The sequence below is a fragment of the Thamnophis elegans genome, chromosome 10, assembly GCF_009769535.1.
Source record: "Thamnophis elegans isolate rThaEle1 chromosome 10, rThaEle1.pri, whole genome shotgun sequence".
NCBI classification, from domain to species: Eukaryota; Metazoa; Chordata; class Lepidosauria; order Squamata; family Colubridae; genus Thamnophis; species Thamnophis elegans.
In genome coordinates this window covers 7,863,834-7,875,047 of record NC_045550.1, presented here as the reverse complement: position 1 = coordinate 7,875,047, position 11,214 = coordinate 7,863,834, and the positions used below count along the sequence as shown (strand labels likewise).

The 11,214-nt window shown below is 49.2% G+C and overlaps 1 protein-coding gene across 1 annotated transcript; it reads left to right on the top strand.

Annotated features, from left to right (window-relative positions):
* The first annotated feature begins 7,319 nt into the window (after positions 1-7,319).
* Positions 7,320-9,480, top strand: LOC116514438 (homeobox protein HMX3-like). The gene is made up of 2 exons (XM_032226026.1): positions 7,320-7,659; positions 8,831-9,480. The coding sequence occupies exons 1-2, from the start codon at positions 7,320-7,322 to the stop codon at positions 9,478-9,480; spliced, it is 990 nt and encodes a 329-aa protein (XP_032081917.1).
* Positions 9,481-11,214: the final 1,734 nt, after the last annotated feature.

Genomic DNA, 11,214 nt, shown 5'->3' with positions numbered 1-11,214 from the left:
TATTTGTTACATTTTTATGTCACCCATCTCTTCTCCAAGGTGGCTCTGGGCAGCTTCAGAGAAACGAATTCTCCTTAGGGACTTACATTCTAGGAGAGGTAGACACGGTGGTAGTTGTAATCTAGGACAAGGAAGACCAATCTAAAATAATTTTTCAAAGGAGGAAAATAGAAGAGGAGAAAAGGGGATGGAGGAAAGGTGCATGCTGCACTTTATTTACTTAAAGAGCCGAGGTGGCGCAGTGGTTAGGGTGCAGTACTGCAGGCCACTTCAGCTGACTGTTATCTGCAGTTCAGCGGTTCTAATCTCACCGGCTCAAGGTTGACTCAGCCTTCCATCCTTCCGAGGTGGGTGAAATGAGGACCCAGACTGTGGGGGTGATATGCTGACTCTGTAAAGCGCTTAGAGAGGGCTGATGTGAAGTACCCGTGGTTCGCCCCTGAGGCCAATGTTGAGAAAAGACACGGACACGAGCTTTCTCGGGATGAGGCGACCCAGATTGGGGGTCTGGGAGCCCCTTTTATTGAGATAGGACAAAGGCAGGAGGAGCAATCAGCATGTGATTTAAGACAGCCTGTCAAACTACAATTGCTAATCTACTGCTCAGGGAAGTTCTGTCTATATATGGTCAAATCCTGGTCAGGATGTTTTATCTTTTGGGACTTGTTTTTTCCTGTGTGGTTCAGCGTGGCTGCGCATGCCCTGTTATGCACTGGGCCATGGGTGACCACCACACCTACACAAGGAGTTATATGACAACAGGCTGAAAGCCCTATGAAGCGATATATAAGTCTAACTGCTATTGCTAATTAATTTTCATATTTACATTGGAAATTTCCTGACAATGGGAACAATTAACCAGTGGAAGTGGCTTGCTTTCATCACTGGAGGCTTTTAAGAAGAGATTGGACAATGATCTGTCTGGAATGATATAGGTTCTCCTACTTGAGCATGGGGTTGGGTTCGAAGACCCTCAAGGTTCCTTCCAAATTTGTTACTTTGAATCATGGTGTGAAAATTCTCTATGAATTTTTAATACTTCTTTTTCTCCTACATTTTACTCTCTTCAACCAAAGAAGATACTACGATAGTCCTGGGTCTAAGATAAAATGAATTGTTCAATCACAACATGTCTCCTCCCCGCTCTTTCAACATTGCCATGTCATTACAGGTCAAATGGCAATCACTCAGAAAATGAAAAGACAGCAACATACTCCTTAATGTTATTATGAAATAAGAAAGTTTCAGTCCCAGTGCAGCAAACATTGTAATGTTCTGTTGGTGAGTCCAGGACTAAAGCTCAAGTGTAGTCACTAGTCCTTCACAACTCCTGGAAATGCAAGCACCCATGGAGGACTATCAGCTTTATTCTTCCATAAGCATCCCATTATAATTTTCCGCTCCTGGGCCTGAAGGAAGGGTTATAGTCTTTCTTCTAAGCAGACACAACACTTTCAGATAGCTTGAGTCCCTTTGATTCAGTGATGTGTTGGGATACCAAGAACAATACTATATGAAATGTACTCAAGCTTCCCAATCATCAAGTGATCTTCTCTAGAAATATTGGACTTCCACTCCTTAGGTATGATGAAGGTTCAACATACCTGAAAAGAGCTAGAGAGAAGAAGCCCATCTGTGCTCTTTTATTTGTGACCTCTAGGCTGGAATACTGCAACGTGCTCTACATGGGGCTGCCCTTGAAGAGCATCCGGCGACTTCAGCTAGTCCAGAATGCGGCCGCGCGAGTGATTGTGGGTGCACCACGGTTCGCCCACATAACACCTATCCTCCGCGAGCTGCGCTGGCTACCTGTTGATCTCCGGGTGCGCTTCAAGGTGCTACTTACCACCCATAAAGCCCTCCATGGTAGTGGATTTGAGTACTTGAGAGACCGCCTCCTGCCAATTACCTCCCTACGACCTATTAGATCACACAGATTAGGCCTCCTCCGAGTTCCACCTGCCAGTCAGTGTCAACTGGCAACTATGCGGAGGAGAGCCTTTTCAGTAGTAGCTCCAACCCTTTGGAACGATCTCCCCGTGGAGATTCGTACCCTCACCACCCTCCAGACCTTCCGCACAGCCCTTAAGACCTGGCTATCCCGTCAGGCCTGGGGATAAAGATTGTAATCCGTCCCCACCCGAATGATGAATGAATTTTGTGTTCTATTTTTACTTATGTATTGTTCTATGTCGTACTGTCTTGTACTCCCCTTCCCATAAATTGTAAGCCGCCCTGAGTCCCCTCAGGGAAAAGGGCGGCCTATAAATAATAAACCGATAAACCGATTTACCTATAAATCATATTGGCCCTAGAAGAAATGAAAAAGGAATTGCATCTGATTAGCTATACCTAGGAATCTAAGATAAAGTTGCAAATGAACATACACTGCCTTGACTTATTGACTTTTCAAGAACTTGAGAGTGAGCCACATTTAGATCCTAAACATTTAGATCCTAAACATTTAGATCCTAAACATTTAGATCCTAAACATTTAGATCCTAAACATTTAGATCCTAAAAAACTGGCTTGTATGTATCCGAATTTACAACCTAAATGCTGGAGATGTGATTGTGTTGATGCTACATATTACCACATATGGTGGACTTGTAAAAAGATTAAAGCATTTTGGATAAAAATATGGTGGGTTATGCAAAATGTTCTTTAAAAAAGGATAAAGTTTACCCCTCAGTTATTCCTGTTAGGTATAACTACTGATTGTTCTGTTATAGAGACTAACTTGATTTTGCATTCAATAACAGCAGCAAGACTGTTGGTGGCGCAATACTGGAAGAAGGAAGATTTGCCTACTATTCAAGAATGGACGTTAAAAGTTACAAACTTAGCAGAGATGGCTAAAATTTCAGCATATCTCAAGGACCACTCAAATGAGAAATATAAACTGGAGTGGAGAGGATGGATTGACTATATTCAAAATAAATAGGGGACTAAGAAATTCCAGATAGTTTATGACTGAAGAAGCAAGGAATGATATAATCTGTTTAGAGTTAGCCTAACAAAAGAGGAGTTAAAGCTCAAATGAAAGATGATACTAACTTTTTTTAAAGTTTATTTTAGAACATCTTTGTTAAAGATTTATACCCTGTATTTGTTCTGGGAAGTCCGGGAGGGGGGGAGGTTGGGGGGGTTGGGAGGGGAGGGTGGGGGAGGGGAGGTAAAAAAAAAACAAGAACTTGAGAGTGAGCCTGTGATCAGAGGATTGCATTATTTTGTTTTTCTGCTGCAGAATCCATTAAAAACACTCAGCAGCCTTACTGTGGGAAAGTTAAAACTAACTTTTAACTTGCTTCATTCAAAATTAAGAAACGTCTCGCATTTCAAAATCCAGTGGCTATGGCTTAAATTGTGATGATAAAGTTGCCATTCTTAAGGTACATTTTTTTAAAAAGTCACTAGATTGACACATGGGGTGAAAAAAAATCTCAAAGCTAAAAAGTGTTGTGAAATATTGGTTGGTCCTAAGAAAATATTACCTAGTTATGGATTTTAGTACAGGGTGCTCTAATTTCGGTTAGACCAAACTGAGTAACCTCCTGTTCCCCAAAATATTTTGACTTCACATATGTCCCATAGGCAGATATACTGTATATTGTCTTTAAGGTCCCATAGGTATCTTCTTTGTGGGTCGATGGCGATTTCTTCCTGCCCAGCTGTTTGGCTGGATCTATTTTGCAAGTTATGCATGCAGCAGAAACTATTTTAATCAAAGGAAAGATCAACAGAGGGCGCTGTGTGCTTTAGTTTTAGCAGAGGGAGTGGACACAAGTACTGGGCAGATAGCCTTAAAGAATAAATTCTCCATCCCACTTAAGGTAGGAGCTGCACAAAGTGCTGGGAATGTGGTTCAAAACCAACAACCTAACAAACACGATGAATAAGCGTGTGATCCTACACAGGGTTTCAAAGCAAGCCCCACGTATTTTAAGGGAGCTTAATCTCAGGAAAGGGACGCAAGCTTTCAATACAATCTTTGACGTAGTAAATCCAATTAAGTTCATTAAGGCTTAGCCCCCACCCCCCCACCCCTGAGAAGTTTATGCACAATTGCAAGCTAACAGAACAGTTGTAACCCAAACACTGGCAGTTGTTGAGTCGTATCATGCCAAGACATCTTCAAGGTGGCTTCAATTGTTAGCAACGTCCCCCCATGGAGAGGAGGAAAAGGATCAAATTGTGTCAGCCCAAGGTTAGATTTGTGATCTAGCCTGAAACGAGGGAAAGGTCACATTACCTATCTGGAAAGATCTCTGTTAAAGGAAGAGTGTGCCTTAATTTGGTTTACACTTCCCAAACTATAGAAAGCAGTTATTTCCTCAAGGAGAGCTTACATAAGGATCTCTTCTTATCAACGTTTTGATTTCTGATACAGTGCCACTTTTCAAACTTACCCCATACAGATATAGAATCAAAATAGTAAATTCCTCCTCTTCCTCCTCCTCTTCCCCCTCCCCCCATAATATTTCTTATTGGGGGGGAGATAAAAGTTGGATCTATGGATGTGTCCCATTTTTAGTCTCAAGACATATGAGAATGGGAAAACCACAATTTTTGTAAAAAACTGAAACACCTGTTGATTTCATCCGCTCCTCTTTTTCTTGGCTTTGAAACCTTACTTTCGACCCCCTTCTTCTGAGGACAGTTGGGATTGACACTCGTAGACATTTAACACATTTTTTTTTCAAAATGATAATATGGTTCTTTTTTTTTACTGTTTTTATTGTTGTTGCTGTTGTTGTTGATGATAATCATGATGCTACGGTATCATCACCATTATTTGGACCTCAGAAAAAATTCACATAATATTACAAATAGGTAATATTTAAATAGGTTTATTTTTGAAATGGTGAAGGACAGATCCTGGGAACATACGGAAAATAAAATAACAGAACCAAGAAAGGGAAGTGGAAAATTGAGTGTAATTCAGATGCAAAATGTCAGCTTCCCATCAACACCTTGATTTGACTTAATTCTTGGAAACAAAACATGCCAAGCCTTTGAAGAAATTAGATGTGTGCTGGAATTTTTAAAGGAATATGACTTTTATTTTAAGCAGAAGGGAATAAAGGATGTTCCTTCCCCCCCCCCCCGGGATATATTTTGCTTTGCTTTTCTGCATAACCAATTCTTGACATTTCTTCCAAACAAATTTTGGGAGAAGGAAGAAGCCCAATATTTGAAAAATTCACATCCAGGCTAACTCGGGCAAAAGTGAGACGGTGAGGTTTTGCTAGTGCAATAATCTGATTTTTCTGTTGCAGTTTTGATGTTGATGATACCACGTTTTAAAACGAGACTTTTTAAGGGGTCCCTAAACAAGGAAAGTGAAGAACGAGGGCTTTTGAAAGATCTGAATTTAGGAACCAAACAAGCTCCTTTCTCCCCAAATGGTGAGACTAAGAGAGAAAAATAATTCCAGCGACAAACGAGATCCGAGTTTTAAACGGGCGGAAGTTCTTCGACCAGATTCCGGAGTGCTGATCCTACGGAAGGGGGATCAGACTGCCGAGACTGACGTTAAAGCCCCTATACATTAGGATCGCCCGCAAAGGCGGCTTAGGACCGACGTCTGAAATTATGTTTTCTCTATCTCTTCAGTTTCCAGCTGCTGGCTCCGTTTGGATCGGCGAGATATAGTGTCCAGATGCCTAAATCTCTCTAGATCCTTTAGGTCTGTTTCTGGGGGGGAAACTCGAGCTTTATAGATCACAGATCACGTCGACTCTGATCTCTCTGTCCCTGGGACAGATCACACCCCGCCGGGTTCTCTCTCTCTCCCTCCCCAACCCGCCCCAGTCGCGCCAAGTAAACCAGGCCGAGGAAGAGGCGACGGGACTAGTAATGGGTGCCGGGTTCGAATTCGGAACTTCCGCGCCGGTTGGGCAAAACTCCAGGCGACTTTCGTCACCGACTTGCAGGTGTGTTTCCCCCCCCGTCCCCGGGAGCCTTTCAAGGGCTGCGTCTGGCCCTAGATTCGTCCGAGAAAAGGAAACGGGGCTTTCTATACAAGGAGCCCCGGGCGGAACAGCTCCCTTGCCTCCTCGCTTCTGGGAGGGGACAAGTTGGCTAAGCCTCTTCTACCCTCTTCCTTCCTTCCTTCCTTCCTTCCTTCCTTCCTTCCTTCCTTCCCTCCCACCCTCCCACCCTCCTTCCCTCCCTCCCTCCCTCCCTCCCTCTCTCTCTCTCTCTCTCCCCCTCTCTCTCCCTCTCTCGGCTGCGGAGCTGGAGAGTTTGACTGGACCGAAAAAGCTCGGCGAGGAAGGGGGGCGAAGGGGGGGTTCCGAGATAAAGAGAGGGAGGGAGGGAGGGAGAGACTGCGGGAGGGGTTGGGGGAGGGTGATGCCGTCCCCCTCCTTCTCCTTGGAGCGCCGCTTCGCTGGAGCCAATATCCTTTTGTGCTAATAGCCCGGTCCTCGTTTGCTGCCTTAATTGGACTATCTAAAGCCAATAAGAGGCCAGCTCTCCTAGCCTGAAGGCAAAGGACCAAAAACGAAGGGGGGCGTGGATCTCCCGGGGGGGGAAGGTTGGGTTGCGGGGGGGGGGCTGTTAACGCGTGTGCGCGAGGCGAGAGAGAGTGCACGGGCAAACGGGGATGGGGGGCTTCTGCCTCTCGGCTCCTCTCCCGCTGGCTGACTAGCTCACTCTTCTCAACCCTGCCTAGAGGGACCGGGAGAGTCCGGGGGCCCCCCAGCCGCCGCCCTGCCCTGCCCTGCCCTGCCCGATGCCGCTTGCCATTCCGAGAGCCCAACCTCCGCGCACTCCCAACAGTTAACTTGGGGTGACATTTGGATTTCTGCATTAGCATTTGGCGCCGGATTGACGCAGGAGAAACCACCGCAGCGCGGTTGTGGCGGCGGCGACAGCGGTGGCGGCGGCCCTTGTTGGCTTGCCGAGTAGAGTATCGGGCTGGGCGTCTTCCTTCCTCCCTTCCTTTCATCCACCCAACTCCTTCCTTCCTTCTTTCCTTCTTTCCTTCCTTCCTTCCTTTTAGCCACCCAACTCCTTCCTTCCTTCCCTCCCTCCCTTCTTACTCCCTTCCTCCCTTCTTTCCTTCCTTCTTGCCTTCTTTCTTTCCTTCCTCCCTTCCTTTTTCTCTTTTCCCTCCCTGCCTGCCCCTTCCTTCCTTCCTTCCTTCCTTCCTTCCTCCCTCCCTCCCTCCCTCCCTCCTTCCTTCCTTCTTTCCTTCCTTCCTTCCTCCCTCCCTTCCTCCCGATGCCAACGGCCAATTCGGAGCGACTCCCGAACGCAGTGTGAACGCTGTCCCGAAAGCGGGGGAGGGGGGCGCCAAGCAAGGAAGAAAAATGCCGGAGACCAGCCAGGACGCCCCCAGCAGCCAGGCGCAGCCGCCGGCCGCGCCTTCGGCCGCGCCGCCCAAGGAGTCGCCTTTCTCCATCAAGAACTTGCTTAACGGGGACCATCACCCCAAGGCGCCTTTCAAGCAGACGCGGGCGCTGTTCTCTCCGGCCGCCAAGGGGGCTCTGGAAGGGGCTGGCTTCGCCCTCTCGCAGATGGGGGACCTCGCCTTCCCACGCTTCGAGATCCCGGCTCAGAGGTTTGCCCTGCCTGCCCACTACCTGGAGCGATTCCCTGCCTGGTGGTATCCGTACAGCTTGACCGGAGGGCATCTGCCTAGGCCGGAAGGTACTGACCAACACCGCCCCGCGTCTTCCCACCCTCCCCCTACGAGTTGCTCCTGAGGGAGCCGAAGCTTTTGGCCTCACCTCTTTGCTGGGCCAACTTTTGCCTTGAATCGACCAGGCTCTTCCAGAGGGGTTTTCTCCCCCCACAACCCCTCCCCTTAAATCGGGTGTACCCTAACTTCCTTGGCCAGTGGGCTTTCTCGGGTCAGTTGGGGAGATAGCCCCAGGGAGGAAAAGGATCTTCCTACACTTCTGGCGTCTCTAGATGCTGGCCCACTAGAAGGACCAGAGAAAGGGGAGAGGCGATGTCCTCCAGCCCCAGACAGCTACGTGCTGGAGAGGAGCACCGTTTCAAACCCGCTTCTCCCCTGTTTCTATTACCGCTTCGTTAACCTGTGCGTCACCTTAGAAAGCCTGCTTTCAATGAGGCTTATTAAGAAGAATCTCTGGTGCGTTGTATAACCGAGAGCCGGGCTGATTCCTTTTCTCACGTCCAAGAGACTCACTTGGAAGTAAGCCTAGTCAAAATAACCGGGGCTTAAAATCGGTGTGTCCAAAAAGATAAATAAAAAAAGGTGGGGGGGAAAGATTTCTGAATGAATCCGTTCCCGAAATGCCACCGTGCTTTGGGGGAGGAAAGGTAGAGGCGATTCGGACATTTGGGGTCGCCGTCTTAAACTTGGCTTGCCGAGCTAACTGTTCCAATCCTCAGCTCGATTAGGTGAAAGTAAGTCCCTCAAAAATCAGTCAGGACTTTTCCTCAAATCCCTGTAGTTGGGCTAATGGACTGAGTTATGAGACTTTAGTATTCGGTGGTCTTAACTTCCCCAAGCAAAGGTGCAATTTCCTTGAGGGGCGAAGGAGATTGAGGGGATCCTTGTATGGACTGGGGGGCAATCCAGAAATCTCAGCTACGACTTTCTGTGTTTTTTCCATGTGCCGCAAGAACTGTAGAAGGGTGACTGGAGATGTACCCTAGTAAATGAGGGGCTTTTCGCGTCGAGTTCCCAGCGGTGCACTCTCTCCCCCTAGTATCTTGGGCATCCGAGGGTCAGGAGGCTCCGGGACACCGTGATTTAGAGCGAGAGCGTCTGCCGAGCCCTCCGGGGAATCTGGGCGCCTGGTTTGTGAGGCTGGGCTCCTGACTTTTTGTGCGCTTTGCTTCCCTCCAGCCTCCGTGGAGAAATGCCTGCTCCGAGATTCTTCGCCGGCCTCGGGAGGCACCGACAGAGATTCCCCGGAGGAGCCGTTGCTGAAGGCCGAGAAGGCGCTGGATACCAAGAGCCCCGACGAGATCATCTTGGAAGAGAGCGACTCGGAGGAGGCCAAGAAAGAGGAGAGCGGCGCCGAGGACTGGCCCAAGCGCGAGCCGGAGACGGGCAGCCCGGAGAAGAAGCCGCCCTGTCGCAAGAAGAAGACGCGCACCGTTTTCTCGCGCAGCCAGGTCTTCCAGCTCGAGTCCACCTTCGACCTGAAGCGCTACTTGAGCAGCTCCGAAAGGGCCGGCTTGGCCGCTTCGCTCCACCTGACCGAGACGCAGGTCAAGATCTGGTTCCAGAACCGGCGCAACAAGTGGAAGCGGCAGTTGGCAGCCGAGCTGGAGGCGGCCAACCTGAGCCACGCCGCCGCTCAGCGCATCGTCCGGGTGCCCATCCTCTACCACGAGAGCGCCGGGGCCGACGGAGGAGGGGGACCGGCCGGGGCCTCGGGGGCCGCGGGGGCGACCAGCGCGCCCGTCAGCCAGCCCTTGCTCACTTTTCCCCACCCGGTTTACTACTCGCACCCCGTGGTCACCTCGGTGCCGCTTCTGCGGCCCGTCTGAGAACTGCGCCCAACGGCCTGGGGCCAGGACCCTTTGGGCAGGCCCAGGGGGGGTGGCAGCGTGCGAGCCAGAGAGGCCGGGGTGGGGAGAGATAGGCAGCAAAGGGAAGTAGGGATGGAGGGATCGTGGATGGACAGAAAACGGGCCTGAGCAACCCGATGGGGGGGGGGGAAAGAGTCGTCCTTTCAGGCCTCCTTTCCAGGCGGCTGCCCCCCCCCCAAGAGCATCTGGAAGGCAGCGGCGACTCTTGCAAGGATGCGCAGGCCGAACGGAGAGCCAGCTTCTCCCGCCGTTCTTGCCCTTTGAAAGGAGGCACACGTTAAGAAGAACCAGAATGTTTTGAAAAAGGAGAGCAGAAGAAGAAGGAGGAGAAGAAGCAGGAGCCCGAATCTGGGTCCCGTAGAAAGAGGGGGTGACAAGGGAGCGGGGCTGTCCTTTGTGTGTTTGGAATCTGATTCCATGGTAGTTTTTTTTTGTTCAAACGAAGCGAGGATGCGAAAAGGGCAAGAGGAAGCGCTGGGGAAAGGGAAGGGGAAGAGGGAAGAGTCCTTTTGTCCAGATGGGGCCAAACGCCCCTTTGAAAGCAGTGGAAAAGTGGGAATCCTGGTTCATGGGAATCCTTCCCCCCCCCCCTCCCCTTAGACTAGAGATCTACGGGGTGGGAAAGGAACAGTTGCGCTAATACACCCCCAGCCTCCAAAATATGGGCAGCCTTCAGGGTGGATGGAAACTCTTACTAGTTCAGAAATTCACAATGGACACTTTGAACATTATTTATTCAGTTTATTTGATTTGATTCCGGATGGGTCTTGTCCGTCCTTCCTTCCTTCCTTCCTCCCTTCCTTCCTTCCTTCCTTCCTTCCTTCCTTCCTTCCTCCCTCCCTCCCTCCCTTTCTTCCTTCCTTCCTTCCTTCCTTTCCCCTCCCTCCGAAACATTGCTTTAGTTGCTGTCCTTTTCTTCTCCTTCTCGTTCAAAAAAAACCTCACCGGATAAAAACACCCCCTGACCTGTGCAATATCGAACAATTCCAAAAGCACTATGGGATGGGTTGTGGGGGGAGGGAGGGGGGTAGCCTAGGAGAGCAAAGGTGCTGTTTATTTTTGCTTCGTATGTTCTTTGTTGAGGGAGGGGGGGCAAGTGCACAAAATAAAGAGGGGAGAAGATGGAAAGGACAGAAACGCGGCCGCTGCAGGACTCCAAGCTTCGAAAGGAATCGGGACTGTGGGACGCTTTAAGTGATGGACAATCAGTCTGTTATGACGAATTGTAATTTATTTGCTACTCTGTACAGTTTTTTCTTGTCAGTTTCGAGGAGTGCGTGGCTTTTAGCCTGAGTGGCGATCTCCAATTCTTTCCTCGTCTGTGGTTTTTTTCCTCCCCTGTTGTCTGATCCCTGCTTCTGTTATTCCTGCCCCACTCCCCCCCCTCCTCGCCACTCTAGCAGGGATCATTCCTATTTTTAAAATAACGATTCAAATTGTGATAAATAAATGTCTTGATGGAAAGGGGGAGCAAATAAAGGAGACCTGTTCGTTAAGGACGATTCCCTTGGTGTGTGTTAAATCTATTAAGGGGAAGGCAAGGGAAACCGGAGAGAACAGGTGTTTTGAATGTGGTGGGACACATAAACCCGCCCCAGAGCTCCGAGGGCCTCGGCGAACCCGCCAGAGACAGAGCATCTATTGTTCTCTTAAAAAGGAAACAGCGGCAAGGTTTCCTTCCACCGCGGGGAG

What these genes read in the sequence shown, in the direction of transcription:
- LOC116514438 (XM_032226026.1), top strand. Translation starts at nt 7,320, where the DNA reads ATGCCGGAGACCAGCCAGGACGCCCCCAGCAGCCAGGCGCAGCCGCCG. An exon ending in GCATCTGCCTAGGCCGGAAG is followed by an intron (nt 7,660 to 8,830) that starts GTACTGACCAAC and finishes GCTTCCCTCCAG; the next exon opens with CCTCCGTGGAGAAATGCCTG.